The sequence below is a fragment of the Lactuca serriola genome, chromosome 6 (assembly GCF_051521515.1).
Source record: "Lactuca serriola cultivar US96UC23 chromosome 6, Lser_US96UC23_V15, whole genome shotgun sequence".
Classification (NCBI taxonomy): Eukaryota; Viridiplantae; Streptophyta; class Magnoliopsida; order Asterales; family Asteraceae; genus Lactuca; species Lactuca serriola.
Genome location: NC_136413.1, coordinates 155,717,879 through 155,736,782, shown reverse-complemented (window position 1 = coordinate 155,736,782; position 18,904 = coordinate 155,717,879). Strand labels below are relative to the sequence as shown.

The following is an 18,904-nucleotide window of genomic DNA, read 5'->3' as shown; positions in this document are numbered from 1 at the left end:
TTACAAGACAATTCCATAGATGTGAAGTCTCACATTCAAAGTACATTCCTTTGAACATCCTTCTTGCATAAAAGTTTCTAATCTAGGCATAGACTCTCAATATCCAACTCCCAATATGGAAACATTTCCACATTTGCCATATGACAACTCATTCTTAATAGAATCTTATCTATTCATAATAATGTCGATATGGTCCATCCAATACCATACTTTCAACTACTTACAAGCGATCAATCCTCAGCGAACTTTGGATCATCCTTTGATAGTTGTTAAATTCTTTCAGTCAAAACCAATTATATTCCTTTTTCCCTCTTAATGCGCTAGGCTTTTGGAAAATTTTAGAATGGTAAAATACTATAGCATTTACAATCGATCCTATACCCGAAGCGTATGGGACACGATGCATAATGTCTTACATAAAGATATGATACTTTACCAATCTTTTGCCATAATATTTTATGTGTCATGTTCTCACAATTCGAACTATGAAGAGGGATGCCGTAATCATAATCGAAATTTGAGAACACACAATGTATCCTTTGACTGAAGATATTAAAATTTCTTAATCTAAGCTTTAGATTTTGAAACGAAGTATAATATTCTCTCCCTTAATTATAACAAAACAACTTTTCAACCCATGCAACTTTGCAAATGGAATCTTTGTTTTTCTATAATTAATATTGCTAACTTGCAATACTCGCCATAAAAATCATACAAGCATAACACTTATGCTCCCACTATCATGCTGATTATCATATAAGCATAACATTTATGCTCCCACTAGCTTTGACATGTATTCAGAAAACAAATGAACTTTCAGAAAACAATGCCTATTGAATCTCTGAAATTCATATTTCTAATACCAGATGCTTCGATAAGCCTTTATCTAAGCTTCTTAACCTTATACACCTTTGCCTTAGATAGCTCATATGTGTGTTTAAACAATTCATAACTTATGTTACTAAGTTCCAAATGTTGAAACTAATTGCCAAATCTCACAATTCGAACTATGGAAAGGGATGCCGTAACCATAATCGAATTTGAGAATACAATTTTCACAATTGCTATCTTCTTAAAATCTCTCTTAGTGAAAGCATTTCCTCACAGTCATTTTCATGAAGGAGGGAATCTTATGACACTTAGATTTTATGGTGTATGAGTTCCTATCCATGTGAATTTGCCAAAAACAAGGTTTGCGACAAATCCAAACTCATATGGACTGAACTTTCTTAATCTTGATTTCTTGCCCTATGGTAACACGAGTGCCCACCATGCCTTCCAAGTAGTTTAGTAACTTGTCCTTACATATCAATTTACTTTCCATCGACTAAGGCTTTAGTGTGTATTCAAATGAGAACTCATAGAACTCATATACACAATTAACTCAATTGGAATGGCACAGAAACAAAACAATGTCAGCACGATAGGTTGTAAACCTCAAGTCGTGTGCTAGTGATGATCGATAAGGTTTATTCTTGATTTGTTCTTGAAACCTTTTCAAGACCATTAAGACTCCCACTGACTTCTTGACATATAAGATTCTCTTGTCAAGAAACATTTCTTGACAAACAAATATTCAAGAGTTAGTGAAGCATTTATCAAGACAAAACACTTCACACAATTGGTCCTAGTTGGTCTTTGTCTTATCCAAGACAGCACAACTTACCAATTTCAAATGTGCAAGAATAAGAAAACTTTTCCAAATTCCACATTTGATGAGTGTTATAAACCTACTTAAGACTTTTCACTCAATGTCACAATCTTGACTCTAAGACTTGATATTGGAACGAAGTATGATTGACTTATTGATATATCCATTTCTACAATACTTGATACCTCTTCTTAGACATGCAAATGCACTAAGACTCACTTAGAGGATCAATTGAGATATGGTTCTTAATCATTAAGACTTATCATAAAACACAATAAAAGGTACTCTCCCTTCTTCTTAGAATAGAGAAACTTTTATCTTTCTGCCTACTTGATTCTTCTTTATTCGTTCTACTATTCATTGAAACTTTTTCAATCAACTCAGAATTATACTTAATCTTATAAGTATAATCATATTTACTAAGCTTTAGTAAATCATGACGAATATCTTTGTCACTCTTGTGGTGGACTTGATCAACACACAACCTTGTGTACTTGATCTCCTTGTCCTTTAATTGACACTTTGCCAAAGAATTAGTCTAAGGTTCCCAAATGTGAAAGTTTTTCATTCATCATACAATGCACATTGTATGATTCCAAGTTTCTGTCCAATTGAAACTTGGGTGATGAGAAACTCTCCCTATTTGGTAAAATTTTGACATTTCCACAAATAACACAATTAAGAATCAAATCCATTATTGCTAATAATAGAAACATTCAAACATTAATTCTTTCATACATGCCATTGCAAGGATAAATAAATAAGATAAAGTCAAAATTCATTTTATTGCGGAAAAATTTTGTCCTTACAATTCAACTCAATTGAAAAACTATGTTATTACATATTTCTTAACAATCTATTCTAACTCCAAGTAGTAGCTCAAGAATCCAATCTTCAAGAAATGCGATCAAAATCCATTTCTTCACGATCAGATTCAGCTCACTTCTTCCCTTAAGCTTCCTCTCTTTTCTTCGATCCTACAAAACATCAAAATGCAATCTTATCACATCATGCATTAAGAATCTAGAATAGGAACTTAAAAGAGTTAGATAATGGATTTTACCTGAAGTGGAGCCAAACGACTTGACTCTCCCATCTCTTAGATCTCTCAGGTAATTTGGGCAGCTTCGTCTCCAATGCCCCTTCTCTTGGCAATAAAAGCAAATGGACTCCTTTGGCACAGCACATCGGACAATCGCAGACTTATTTCTTTCTGCACTTCCACTGTTGCCAGTGTCCATTGAAGTTTGGGAGTTTGATTCACTAGACAAATTTGCTTGACCAGCACGCCAAATCATTGTTGATTCAGCAGCTATAAGCAAATAGGTGAGATCAATTAGGGTCACGTCGTGGTCCATCATATAGTACTTTCTAACGAACTCACTATATGATTCAGGAAGTGACTGAAGAACCCAGTCAATATCCAACCCACTTGAAATCTCGACACCCAACATGTTTAACCTATCAATGTGTGTTTTCATCTCTAAGACGTGCGCACACACATGTTTCCCATCTTCGTGTTTACTTGCCAAAAAGGGATTGAGTGAGCTTGAACTTTTCAAGCCTTTGAACTTGTGGGTCAGGGAGAACAATTGGAGGAGGTGGAGGAAGTGAAGCATGACTCTCATTTCCTTGATCGTATCTCGGAACGTCATCTTCATTTGGAAAGCTTGTTCCAAAGGATTTGGGAAGACTATTGTAAGATTCAGACATCTACAAAACGGGAGAAAATTCAAGTTAAGTTGATTAGAATTCTTGATGCAACACCCAAATGAAACATCAAGCTAGGATCCAACACAATACTCTACAACCTAGAAGAGGGATGCCGTAATCTAGTTGCAGAATATTTGAAGGTAGGTAAATGACGATTTACCAATTTCCACCATGAAAAACGAAAAAGAAGTTTAAGTTTTAAATGAATTGAAACTCCTAGATCTTTTGAGACTCATTGAACTCTTCAATGGCATGTTTAATCTCGATTATGCCCTACTATTCGTGACTGGGATGCCGAGGATCACAAACAAGGTGTGAATAACCATACGAATCACGTGGTGCACCCAATGCTACAATCACCTAATCAATGTGCCGGTTAGCCACACACGCTCCATTGATCTATGACAAACATCGAGTCACCCTTCGCTACCAATGTCATCCCCAAATTAGTGTGCCGGTTAACCACACACGCTCCACTAACGTTTGACAAGGGTACAAAGTGTAATTCCATGGGTTAGCATACAATTTCACATTTTGCCTAAAGTAACTATGATTTGGGAATTTGAAAAAAACAGCATTTAGTTACTTTGTACTTCATTATACTTATAATGGAAGGTTTCTGTCCTATCCTACCCGTTCGGCTAACGACCCTCCACTAGTCAAGAGTGCGGTGGGTAAGAGTGGATACCCATTCAATCGCCATTTTATAGGCAATTTCCTTAAACACCCCTTATAGACCAGCTTCGTGAATGAGGCCTACTAACGGTAAGACTGAATTTTTAGTTATACATATATAATATTAAACTTTTAATGTTATATATAGTATAAGGGTGTATTTTACACTTTTAAAATACTAGGTGGTTTAAATTATACTTTTAATTAACCAAAATCATTATGGATTTATTAAATCTCTTTTAATTATACACTTAATTAATTTAATAAAACCATAAGGGTTTAATTTGAACTTTTCAAAATCAGGGTTTTGGATTTTAGACTTTCAAAATTAACTTTTAATCAACAATTTAAATTCCAAAACTTGAGGGCAAGTTTTGAAACTCTTCAAAAACAATTAGGTTTTAATCTCACTTAAAATTTTGAATTTGAGACATTTAAATTAAAATTTTAAATATTAAAACTGTTGATTTAATAATTACCATAAATTAAACAATTAATTTAAATTATTAAATCACAAGGGATTATCTAGATCATGAGGATAATTACCAATTATACATCTAAGATATCCAAATCCCTTGAATCCCTCTCTAAATCTCGAAAATAAGGGATGGGATAATTCAAGATCTTTAATTACCATATTTAACAATTAAAAGATAATTACAAGATATGGGATTATCCAAATCCCTAAAATTTAGGATCTAACCTTGGGGAAGGAGGTAATTTCGAAATCCAAGGGTTGGAAAACCCTAGATTTCAAAATCTTGGAGGCTAAGGAAAGGATTTGGGAAACCCTAGCAAAAATCGCCATCTAGGGTTTAGCAACCCTAATTGCGAAAAAATACCTAGCCTTTAGGGTTCATTAGCCATAAACCCTAATATGACAAGTTCATAAATTTGAATAAAAGCTAATAGAAAACAAAAACCAATGGCTCTGATACCACTGATGGGTTTAATACAAACAATCCTATGTGTGCATGCAACCCTAGTATTGGATCTATGTTTTCACTATTAGTTATACAGCTTTATGAACACAAAAAGAAACCTGGCATGCTACTATAATTTTCGAAATTCATATATAAAGCTAGAATACATACCTTTTGTTGTTATATAGCAATAACAACTAGTTCCTTGAATTTCCTTAGCTCTTGAAAGCAAGTACCACAAGTGTAGTACCTCTAATGGAGTCACAAACACCATATGCAACTTGGACGAAGAAGAGAAGAAAGGGAGGCACCAAAAACGGCTGGAAACCCTAATGGAAGTGTTGTCCACGTTTTTGGGGCTTAAGGGTCCCTTTTATACATGTAGGCTATTAGGGTTTACAACTAGGAAACCCTAATTTGACTGCTTAGGCCCTAAGCAGCCCATGGACTCCTTAAACATATCCCTTGGACGATTTCTAATGGGCTTCCCATAAAATTCATCCAACCTATATTATTAGGTGATCCATAGCCCAATTATAATTATCTTATAATTACAACTTCAGTCCCCTAAGTTTAATTAATCTCTTTTAGCCACAAAAATTAATTAACAATTAATTCTTGACTAATATTAATTAAACAATATGATTTCTCCTTTAATATATTATTCTCATAATATATTAATAAATCATATTTAAACCTTTCTCTCCTTAAATCATCCTACATATTGCTATAGTGAAGGCAACCCAAAAGGACCATGCTCATAATCGGGTCAAGTACATACCAAAACAGTTATGGACTTAGACACTAATCCAACAATGCCACCTTGGAATCAAGCCCCTCCTCAAAACCAACCCAATTATCAACCACCACAACCACAAAACCAACAATTCCACCAAAACAACCAACCTCAAAACAATGCTTTTCAAGTTCAACAACAAGTACATTACCCAAATCAACCCAATTACCAACACCCTCCAATGTACCAAAACCCATTGTACCAACAACAACAACAACCTCCTTACATCCAATACCCTAACTACCAACCTTAACCACCACCAATCTACAATCCCCAACAATACCCATACCTACCTTACCAACAACCACCCAATTACATGCAACAATATCCCAATCACCCTTTCCACCCAATCCCCCTCAAGATTTGACACTTAGACAAATGATAGAGACGGATGTTACTCATACACCTCTTGCTATTGTTTATCCCGCAAACCGCCGAGGAATTGAATTGAAGTCAAGTTTCATACATCAACTTACCAAGTTCCATGGTTTGGATAGAGAATACCCTCAAAAGAATTTAAAGTCATTTCATATGATATGTGTTAGCATGTTACCCAAAAATGTGTCATCGGATGATTTCAAGCTAACCGCCTTCCCTCTCACCTTGGAAGGTAAAGCTAGAGAGTGGTTATTCAACTTACCACCAGGATCTATTCACACATGGTAAGAGTTACTCAAAGCCTTCAATAGCAAGTTCTATCCCACCTCTAGGATATCAAGCCAAGAAAGTGACATTTTGGGGATTCGTTAAGGGGAGAATGAGACTTTTCATGATTTTTGGGAGCGATTCAACAACTTGTCTACAAGTTGTCCTCAACACAACATTCCCAAACAACTACTTCTTCAACAATTTTATGAGGGTATGAATGAAAAAGATCGAAGGATGATTGATGCTTCAAGTGGTGGTGACATCTTCAACAAGACACCTCAAGAGATAAGATCACTTTTTGGAACCATTTCTCAAAATCAAAGGAACTTTGGAACTCGAAATGAAATGAAGAGAAATTCTACATAAATGGTTGGTGAAGTTAGCAACACCCAACACTTGGAATCAAAGCTCTTGGATTTGACTAATGTGCTAAGTCAAATTGTGGTCGGAAGTGGTCAACAATTGATGGTGTGTGGCATTTGTGCAATGAGGGGGCATTATACGGATAAGTGTCCCTCACTTGGTAGTGAACCGGAGGATGTAAATGCAATGGGAGGATATTAAGGTCAACCAAGACCCATGGGATTTCAAAATAACTACAACCCAAATCGGAGGAATAACACAACCAACCCATACCTACCAAAGCAAAACCCACCACATGTTATGATGAAACCCCAATTTTCTCAATACCCAACACAAAAACCTCTATAGCCACAAACATCTCACCCCACTCCAAATTACCAACAACCTCCACAACAAGGTCAATCGAGTGGTGACCATCAAATGATCCTTCAAGAACTTGTTACTTCTCTAGCTCAAAGCCAAGCCCAATTTCAATAAGAGACCAAGAACATGTTCTCCAACATTCAAGCACAATTTGGAGACTTGGCCATCGCTCTCAACAAGATGGAACAAAGGTGTAAATTCCATCTCAAACCGAGAAGAACCCCAATGTGAGTGCAATAACTTAGAGAAGTGGCAAAACACTTGGAGAAAGCAATCCTAAAAGACTTTCAAGAGAAGAAGAAGATGAGGTTATTGTTTTTGAGCCTCCAAAGGTTGAAGCTACTCCAAAGGACACGATTATGCCAACCAATGATCAACCCGACTCTTCCAACAAGAACATCAAGCCATTGGTCATACCACCACCTTTCCCATCTTGGTTGGCTCCCTCAAAGAAACTAGAGGAGGAGAAAGAATTTCTTGAGACTTTCCTCGAAGTTCAAATCAACATTTCACTATTGGATGCCATAAAGCAAATTCTGCGCTATGCCAAATTTCTTAAGGATTTGTGCACCAATAAGAGGAAGTTTAAGGCGAATGAAAAGATTCAAGTCAATGCAAATGTGTCCGCGGTTATCCAAAACAAGCTACCACCTAAATGCAAGGACCTAGGCATGTTTGCAATCCCTTGTACCATTGGTGATTTTCATGTCGAAAGTGCAATGATAGATCTTGGAGCCTCGATCAATGTGACGCCATACTCGGATTTTCAATCTCTCAATGTCGAACCTTTGGAAGAAACCGGAGTGATAATTCAATTAGTGGACAAGTCAAGTGTATTTCCAAGGGGCGTGTTGGAAGATGTACTAGTGCAAGTCAATCAACTAGTATTTCCCGCGGACTTCTATGTCATTGACCTTGAAGAGAAGACCCCTTCCAAGTCTTCCATGATCCTTCTTGGAAGATCTTTCATGAATACCTCTCACACGATTATTGATGTTCATAATGGGAAGATCGCCATGGAATTTGATGGAGAAACCATTCACTTCAACATCTTTGATGAGATACCCTAGCAACATTTCTCCATTGTACCGGGTTGATGTGATTGAGCCAATCATCCAAGAATTATTCGAATTGTCACAAGGAGATATTTTGAAGATGGTGCTCAACAAGAGTCTTGATGGTGAAAGTTTGAAGAATACATTGGATATGTATACATTGGACTTTGAAGTTGAAGAGATTGTGAAAACTTTAAAAGTTAACAATTCCATAAAGAAGGATGTTTCTCAAGTTGCCTTATCTCATTCTCCAAACAAGATGCCGCCTTCCATAATCCACCCACCCACACTTGAATTGAAAGTCTTACGTAGCCATTTGAAATATTCTTATCTAGGTCAAGATGAAACTCTACCGGTGATCATATCTTCTTAATTGAAAGACTTTGAAGAAAACCAATTGATTGAAGTCTTGAAAGATCATAAAGAAGCCATGGGGTGGACAATAGCGGACATTAAGAGGATAAGCCCTAATGTATGAACTCACAAGATACTCATGGAAGATGATTGTAAGCCTAGGAGGGAAGCTCAAAGACGATTAAATCTCCCCATGATGGAAGTTGTCAAGAAAGAGATAATTAAACTCCTTGATGCGGACATGATTTACCCGATTTCTGACTCCAAATGGATTAGTCCAGTTCAAGTGGTTCCCAAGAAAACAGGAATCACGGTTGTTGAGAATAACAAAGGAGTAATGGTACCCACTCGAGTTCAAAATGGATGGAGGGTGTGCATTGATTATAGAAAGTTAAATTCGAGCAAAAGAAAAGATCATTTTCCACATCCTTTCATCGACCAAATGCTCGAGTGATTGGTGGGCAAGTCACATTATTGTTGCCTCGATGGATACTCGGGTTTTCATCAAATACCCGTTGCCCTCGAAGATCAAGACAAAATGACCTTCACATGACCCTTTGGCACGTTTGCCTACAAACAGATGCCATTTGGATTATGCAATGCCCCAACCACATTCCAAAGATGCATGGTGAGCATTTTCTCCAAGTATGTTGAGAATATAATTCAAATGTTCATGGACGACTTCACAGTGTATGAATTCGTTTTATGAATGATTAGATAACCTTAAGAAGATTTTGAAAAGGTGCATTGAGTAGAAGTTGGTGTTAAACTTTGATAAATGTCACTTCATGGTCAATCAAGGCATCATCTTGGGAAACATCGTCTCCAAAAAGGGAATTGAAGTTGATAAAGCCAAAATTGATGTCATACAAACCCTTCCTTACCCAACATGTGTTAGAGAAGTAATATCTTTCTTGGGCCATGCGGGATTCTATAGAAGATTTATCAAAAATTTCTCGAAGATTACGTGACCGATGTGCCTCCTTCTCCAAAAAGATGTTGATTTTGACTTCAATGTTGCATGCCAAGAAGACTTTGACAAACTCAAAGACTTGCTCACCTCTACTCCAATAATCCAACCTCCAAATTGGGAGCTTCCATTTGAAATAATGTGTGATGCAAGCAATTTTGCAGTTGGGGTGGTCTTAGGTCAAAAGGAGGGCAAAGTATCACATGTCATCTACTATGCCTCCAAAACCTTGGATAATGCTCAAGCCAATTACTCAACCACAGAGAAGGAACTTCTAGCCATTGTACTCGCCTTGGAGAAATTACGACAATACCTTCTCGAGACAAAAGTGATTGTGTACTCCGACCATACCGCCTTGAAATATCTCATGACCAAGAAAGATGCCAAGCCACGGTTGATTCGGTGGATTCTTCTTTTACAAGAATTCGATCTTGAAATAAAGGACAAAAGTGGTGCCGAAAACCTAGTTGCGGACCACTTAAGTCGGTTAAATATTGGTTACTCCTTATCTTCTATCCTTGATGAATTCCCGGATGAACACCTCTTCTATATTTCAAACACCATTCCATGGTATGCGGATATTGTGAATTACTTGGTTACTAAAGAAATTACTCACACGTTTACCAAGTACCAAAAAGCCAAATTGAAGAGTGATTCCAAATACTATGTGTGGGATGACCCTTATCTTTGGAAACATTGTCTGGATCAACTAATACGAAGGTGTGTTCATCAAAATGAGGTTGAGTCAATTTTGAAGTTTTGCCATGAGTATGCATGCAGAGGACATTTTGGTCAAAACAAAACCATGCGAAAAGTGCTCGAATGTGCATTCTATTGGCCAACAATGTCAAGAGATGCCTATCTATTTTGCAAGAGTTGTGATAGATGTCAAATAACGGGAACCGTATCCATGAGACATGAAATGATTCAAAGCCCTATCCTCATTTGTGAGATCTTTGATGCATGGGGAATTAACTTCATGGGTCCATTACTCGTTTCTTTCGGTTATACTTATATACTCTTGGCAGTTGATTACGTTTCAAAGTAGGTGGAAGCAAAGGTTACAAGGCATGATGATTCCAAAACTGTAATTGACTTTTTGAAGTCAAACATTTTTGCACGATATGGTGTACCGAGAGCCTTGGTGAGTGATAGGGGCACTCATTTTTGCAACAAAATGATGGAAGCCATGATTAAAAGATATGGTGTCACACACCGGATATCAACCGCTTACCATCCACAAACGAATGGCCAAGCGGAAGTGTCAAATAGAGAAGTCAAACAAATTCTTGAAAAGACAGTTAACACTACACGAAAAGATTGGAGCTTGAAGTTAGAATATGCATTGTGGGCGTATCGGACCGCCTACAAAACTCCAATTGGTATGTCTCCATTCCGCCTCGTCTATGGAAAGTCTTGTCATTTACCGGCAGAATTGGAATACAAGGCATATTGGGCGGTTAACAAGTGTAATTTCAATATTGAAGAAACCGGAAAACACCAAAAGATGCAACTTCAAGAAATCGAGGAGTTGAGGAATGAGTCTTATGAAAATGCAAGCATCTACAAAGATAAGAAAAAAGTGTTTCATGACAAGCACATCACTCGTAAGCATTTTATTCCGGGCGAAAAAAGTTCTTCTTTATCATTCATGCTTAAAGCTATTCCCGGGAAAGTTACGATCTCGATGGCACGGACCTTTTATTGTTATAAAAGTGTTTGATCACGGTGCAGTTGAAATCAAGAGTTTGGAAACAAATCAAATATTCAAAGTGAATAGGCATCACTTGAAACCATTTTATGAAGGCTTTGACACGGGAGAATTCGATAACGTAACATTGGAAACTCCGAATTACGAAGGTTGATGGAAACGTGGCTAAGTCTTGGAAAATACGTTAAATAAATGCATTGTAAATAAATAATCTCCGCTTGAAGTTTTGAGTGCTTCTAATCTTGAAGTTGGTCTAAAAATAAGCATATTGAAGTCTAGCAATGATCTTGGTGATGTTTGAAAAATGCCAAAAATCTGCAATTTGCGCGGGTGCCCACGCAACCCTTACGTGGCTGACCCCCAGCCGCGCAAATCCGAGTCCAAATTACTTTTCACACGGGATGCTCACTGATGTATGCACGCGGCTGAACCCCCAACCACACAACTTCTGCGCGACCTGAATACCCACCCTCGCAACCACTTGCGCGGCCAGCCTTCACCCTCGCACTTACTTACACGACCAAGAAAAAATTATCACCCCCATTGCACGACCCACTGATCCATCTTTATTGCTTCGACCCATAGCCCATACCCGATCTGTATAATCCATTTACTCGACCCAGTACCTACATACCTACCCGATAACCCGCTCCATCTTCACTGAACCCGAACTACAATTACTACCTACCCTTATAACTCCATAACCCACCAGATCCCCCTTTCCCCTTATTCCTCCCGTCTACAACGACCAACCTTCCCTCCCGACTAACGCCAACTGCCGCTGACGAAGCTCCGTTGCCATTGCCTTCACCACCAGTTGGCGCCATCAACCTCACCATTACATTCCGTCGCCTTCGTAAGTTCATCCCCTCTTCTTCTCCAGCCAGCGACAGCACCACAACCCCGATTTCACACTCCCTATCTCGCCGGAAAAACGAGCACAACACATACCGCCTCACCGCCTGCTATTATCACCGATGCAACCCTACCACCCTCATCCCCACCTAATTCCGACCACAACTAGCCCCACCACATCCTTCAATCGTCGCCTCCACCGTATTTCACCAACTCGCCGGAAAAGTCGCAACATCTCCATTCCGCCACCACCTTCCATCCAATTCACATTTTTCTTGGGCTATTCTTCACCAAATACTCCCGGGCACACCGATCTATAGCACATTTGGGCAGATTTTATTTTCCAGAACCCTAGCTCCGCTACTGGCCGCTGTCTGTCGCCGCCGCCACTAATTTTGACCAAAATTTTTCAAAATTTTTGTTTCTCACCGGAGTTTCGAAAGATTCAATCTTGCGGGTGAAATTCAAGCTCGGGGTGCGGTTTTAGCAGATTTCTTTTTGGGTTTTGACACTCGAAATTGGTACATTTCTTTTAATTCTTTTGCATTCAATTTCTAATTTCATAGGCTGGTGCTATGCATTAAGTTGATTATAATTAGACTTAGTTTTCTTTGAATTGATTGGATTACATTGAATTGTGCCAAATTGCAAGTTTGGAATATTTGCCCGGTTTATATTTTTGCTATTTGGTTTGATTATATTTTTGCTGTTAGGTTCTTTTAATTCTTTTGTTTCTTTCTTTTCTAATTTTCATACATTTTAGATGCATTCTAGTTGAAGTCCATGCATTTTTGTTCTCTCTTGTCTTCTCATCCCTACAGGTACCATAGCACCGAGTCATAAGTATTGAATCATAGATTGGTCCCGGGTCTTGATATGGAATTCCTTGTATTTGAGAAATGGCACATGTTTTGAGCCTCACACACAACTTTGAGACCGCTTGTGTGGGGGCCAGATGTAGGTAGCTTGATTGGGTCTAGGTGCTGAAGGATGTGGTTGGTCAAACCAATGTGTGTGAGCGAAGATTAGCCCGGTATGGTATTTTGAAAGCATTGAAGACTCGCATCTTGGTTTTGGGGGAGTACCCCTTAGTACTCACGAGTCTTGTCCGAGCCTTGCTTAGTTAGATTCTCACCACCTTTTTAAGACAGGTCATCATTTTTCTAGGGGTCTAGAATAGATAGTTAGATAGATTTTGTTTATCACACCTTACATTGAGGTGCTTGATGAACTTTGAAGTATGTCCCCTAATTCAAATCTTTTGAGACCAAGTTTTTCAGTAACACCCATTTTTGAGTCATATCCCACCCTTTTTAGTTGATCATGGCACATTGTCAATGATCATTAGGTGTTTATGTTAACCTCCATCCTATATTATATGGTGAAATTCCTTAGACCTTCCAAGAAGAAAACAAAAAAAAAGAAGAAATTGGAAAAGTGAAGAAAAAAAGAAGCAATGAAGAAGATTAAAGAAACGCAAAAAAAAACAAAGAAGAAAAATGAAGAAAAAGAGCAACACCAAAAGAAGAACAAGAATCCAAGTTCAAGACCTATGGTTTATTATGAAAAAAAATAAGAAGACAAAAGATCAAGCAGCAAAGAAAACTGAAGACCGAAGTTCAAGATTGAAGATTTAAGCTGTTAGGTTTAGGTTAATTAGATTTTTATTATTTTATTTTTATTTTTGATCTTGGTGAGAAAAGGTTATGACGATGAGACAGTAAACTGTAAAGGATAGTACAAGGGAAAAGCCTCTGAAACCGGATGTTTTCACGGGGGTCGTGCTGAAAGGCCTATTTCGTTATTATACACTTTAGCTTAACAAATGTAGGAATCATAGTGTGTGAAGAGGCGCCTTTCCTTCATGCACTATGGTCTGCATTGGTGATTCAAAGTTCCCCCACTGGGCGCATCCTCTGTTTCCTTTGTCTTGCACACTGCGACCACATCCAGCCAAAATCTATTCGCCCATCAAGTGGTTGAGAATGTGGTTTATGACTTTAAAGCGGGGAACATTTTGACGATACGTAGGGTCCATGATGGACTAATTTTGACCATGTTGACTGATGTTGACCAAGTTCTATGGTATCTTTCTTTTTTTCTTTTTAGTTTAGTTCATCCCGAGTTCATTTTAGTCTTGTTCTAACTTGAGGACAAGTTAGGTTTAAGCTTGGGGTGATTTGATAGTTTATTTTATTTACTTATTTTTATAGTTTATTTTAGAATTTTAGATGTTTTTATTATTAATGCATTGTATACTCTTTATTTTCTTTATTATGGATAGTACCGGGTGCTTTTTATTTTGCATAAGGTATTTTGCAGGTTTTTGGTGTTCGTTGTGGTTGCAGGTTGATTGGAGACGGGCTTAGTAGGCTCTCAAGGCATTGTTGGGCTTGGCGGATCCATAAAAGAAGATTTGGGCCTTAAAAGTTAAAGACTTGGATATTTTGGGCTTGTGAAGATGGGTCATAAACTTTTATTTCGGGCTTAGAGTATCCATTTTTTGTAGCTAAATGATGATTGGTTGGTTTAAATCACATGGATATGAAGGGGACCAAAGGAATCTTTGGTAGTGGAAGGGTGGAGTGGAGGAATGAAGAGCTAAAAGGATTATAGCAACACTTGCACGGGTGGAATTTCCATCGCGCGGGTACTCGCGCAACAGCCAAGTTTGGGCATTTTGGTCATTTGGCACACCATAACCTTGGGGGGATCAGATCTAGCAGCCATGACTTCGATTTTACACCATTGGAGATGTGAAGAAAGCGATTTTGGAGCTTGAAACCTGTTTCTTTTCATCTTTCCAAGTCATTGGTAGTTTCTTTATGCAATTAGACTTTTGTGATTGTTATTTTCTTGCCATGAGTGGCTAATTTCTCTATATTGGTTAACTTTGGTTAAAACCTTTGAATGTTTGTGGACTTTTGAAGGATTCATGCTAGATTATCAATTATCTTATGTGTATGGTTCTAGATCATATTTATTATGCTTGTTTAATGTTTTGATCATGAGCTTGACACTTGAATGAGCTATTGTTAGTTTATTTCTTTGGTTTTGCATTGAATCATTGAATTAACTTAGAACAAGAGCTTTATTATGGTAAAAATCATCTCTAGTTTATGAATCATAACTCCTTTTTGGATGTGTAAGCATTGGCATCCTCTAGGAATTAGGGATTCATTTTTTCTTATGGCCAATTAACTTCTTGGGTTCAATTGCCTCAATTAAACCCTTGACCTTGATTAAGAAGGTGTGTTATGGGCTTCCCCAACCTCCATACTACCTAAGAGGAATCTTGACATATCATGCTTCATGATTGCTATAACCAATTTGAGATGAATGATAAGTTTCATGTTGAATCCTAATGATAAACACACAAATGTTCATTGTGTTGAATATCCTTAGTTAACCAACTCTCTCCAATATTTGATCATCTCACTATCTTGCTTAATTGCAAGTTTTTTTTTAGTTATTCAAGTCTTTTAGTTTTCAAATAATCAAACACCCCCTATTTAGTTTAATTGTAGTTAGTTAGTTTATTTACAATAGCTCTTTTAGATTGCATTGGTGATTGAATACAACCATTCCCCTAAGCATCGATACCCTTTTTTACCATTATATTACGTTTTATTTGTAAACAAATGGTGTAATTTGATTGGTGGACTTGACCTCCCACCAAGGATTATATGATCTGGAAAAATTTAAGTTGTGCCTAATTTCGGACAGGATTCAAAGTGATGGCCACACATGGAACTAGAAGAAACAACAGATGAACGCTGAGACGTCTGCTGATTTCTTGGCTTTTTGTTCGTTACTTGCAAATCTCAACATAACACTAGCAGAGAATGGACTCAACTTCACTTTAAATAAGGATGACAGGTACACAGTTAAAACTCTAAGGAAACTGATGGACTCAAAAATCGTAGCCCCTAGCAACAGTGTATAGATTAACTGGTCCAAAGCGGTACCACTCAAGATCTGATGCTTTATATGGAGGGCGATCCTTGACAGAATCCAAGTCGCGTCAAATCTGTAAACGAGAGATGTCATATTACAATCATCTATGTGCCCTCTTTGCAAAGAAGAAAAAGAAACATGTGAGCATTTATTGATAAAATGCAAGATAGCGAAGGAGGCAAGGGATTGGATATTAAAATGGTGTGGCATACCTACGATGTCTTTCAACAACATGAAAAATTACTAAATTTCACGGCAAATTGGGGCAACTGTCCCCGCAAAAAAGAAAGGCTCAATACAACTATATATGGTTTATTATAGTTCATTTGGATAGCAAAGAATAATATGATGTTTAATCGCGCATCTCCTGCACAGATTGCATATGAGGTGATCTCTCAAACATATTCGTGGTTCAAATACTACTCGGGCTATAAATAGGTGGATTGATTGGAACATATCTCCATTTTATTAAAAATTGTCATATTGTATTCTCCTTGTACTTTCCTCATGTTCTAGCTACTTGCTATCATGAGGTCTTTATAATATATTTGTTGTTTAAAAAAAACAATTACGTAAATTTTAAATTTTACAGTAAAATAACAGATATGTGACGACCTAGCGGTTAATAAAGACAAATATTCGGTTATATGGTTATAAAGGTAAAAATGTGAAGTTATTTGTATTTACAAATATTATTTTCTACTATTCTTTTTCCCACGAGTCCATACACCTCTATTAAAATAAACAAAAAAAAATTGTTGGCTTAACTGGCTTCATTATTAGCTTGGCTGATTAGTGGAATGTGGGACCGGAGTAAGACCAGATGAATTATGTCGATTTGGACCGGGGTTGAATTCTGTACGTAGCGGCTGTGGTCTGGCGTGGACTTGTGTTTGATAATGGTGTTGGTCCATGGTGCCACGGTGGGTCAGAGGTTAGTCCATGGCTGCCACGTGGACCGAAGATTAATTAATTCATTTATGTTTTAGTGGGTGCTTGTGCGTGCAGATAGGTTAATCAAAGCTTTTACTTTTCTTGTCTGGTCCTTGGATTAAGGGTATGGTAGGTGTCTTCTTCCTTCATCGCTCTTCCCCTTCCCCTAACTTTTTGCCCTTTAGTCAACCCAACAATCAAATAAAGGTTTTGCAACATTGGGTCATTTACAAAACCTTATATAGAGAGAAGAAAAAAATGAAAATATAAGTAAATACATAACTAATTTTTCAAAAAATAACGAAAATTAAGTAAATTCGAAAAGGTAAATTTTCTGAAAAATCTTAATATTTTCCTTTAATTTACGAGAATGTTTCAAATTAAAATTTGTTTACGAAAAAAAACATTTGACCATTTTTTTAGTGTTTACAAGTTTCATTATTTACTCGATTCCATTAATGTCCTATTATTTATCATAATTTACGAATAAATATCAAACTAAATTTAAGCGATGATTTCATAAATTTTTTTTATATAACATATATATTGTCGGTTTTAATTGCTGACCTGAAGCACTAGTCATTAAATGAAGTCATGATATTAATATGTTTAGTTGTATAATATTAGTTTAATTTATTATAAAACTTGATATCATGATATATTGTATATATACTTTTTAACTATAAAATATATCTAATAAAAACTTCAATAATTACAGAAACTAGCAATAAAATTCGTCATTTTTTAAGTTTAGAAAAAGTTTCAAATTGTTTATCTAATGTTATGTAATCCAATATATATCTCATCACCTTATTTTTTTTATTTTTTTTTTCTGCCAACACACATTTTACCGGTTCCATTATTGAACTTGATACATAATCATAAATGAACCGATGAGATGAATATCAAATTTTACGAGAAACATAACATTATATAACCAATTGTATCAATCTTATCAACCTATTTAATGACTAAGCGTCTTGGTCAACTATGAAACCGATAAAATCATCACTTAATTTTAATTTGAAAAATATTTGTAAATTATAGTAAAATAATGATACTTTAATGGAACACGTACGGTAAATAATGATGCCAGTAAATCAGGAAAAATAGGTAAAATAATCATTTATACGAGTAATTAATGTTTTTTCGTAAATAAATTTTAGTTTGAGATTTTTTCCGAAATTATAATAAAATATTAGGACTTTTCTGGAGATATCTCATTTAAAAAATAGTCAACAATTTTATCATGGTGATCAAAAATCAAACCGAATAAAAAAAATTGATAAAAAGGCAACAAAATGCAACCGAAAAACCGAAAACGATGCAAAAAACGATAGTACTACAAAATTAAGTTTCGCAAAAACCGAAATTATTGCTATGGTAGGGTTTTTATCTAGAAAATGTACCACCAAAACCTAACCGCACCGCATGTATACACACATAGATCACTAATTTATATTATATAAAGTTATACGTACTTTTAAAAAATTAATAAATTTTAATATATATTACATATTAAATTTGATGATAATTTATAAGTTTATTACTTTGTGTTTGTGATTTACTGACTTTTGGAACAACTACGGGCTATAACTTACAAGTTACAAGTGTAAATTAAACAAAAAATGAGTTTGAGACTCTTGGATGCAAATGAAGTAATCAACGTAAAAAACCTGAAATCATGATTTCTAAAACTGAGGAAACGACATCATGACATATAATCATAAATCTTCACATGAACGTTATGGTTAAATATAAAACCTTAGTAGTAAACATAAAAAGTCGCACCATATATTTGACTCAGTTAATAACTAACGTCAAATCGATACTGCATGGGAAAACCGCAAAACAAAACCAATGAAAACGACACCCAGTGGTTTTCTAAAGGCAAAACCACACCTTGTACGTACTGTAAGGTTCAGTTTGGTCCAAAG

General features: G+C 36.4%; 1 protein-coding gene across 1 annotated transcript; it reads left to right on the top strand.

Annotated features, from left to right (window-relative positions):
• The first annotated feature begins 6,772 nt into the window (after positions 1–6,772).
• On the top strand, positions 6,773–8,202 carry LOC145060285 (uncharacterized). The gene is made up of 2 exons (XM_079007978.1): positions 6,773–6,946; positions 7,378–8,202. The coding sequence occupies exons 1-2, from the start codon at positions 6,773–6,775 to the stop codon at positions 8,200–8,202; spliced, it is 999 nt and encodes a 332-aa protein (XP_078864104.1).
• The last annotated feature ends 10,702 nt before the right edge of the window (positions 8,203–18,904 follow it).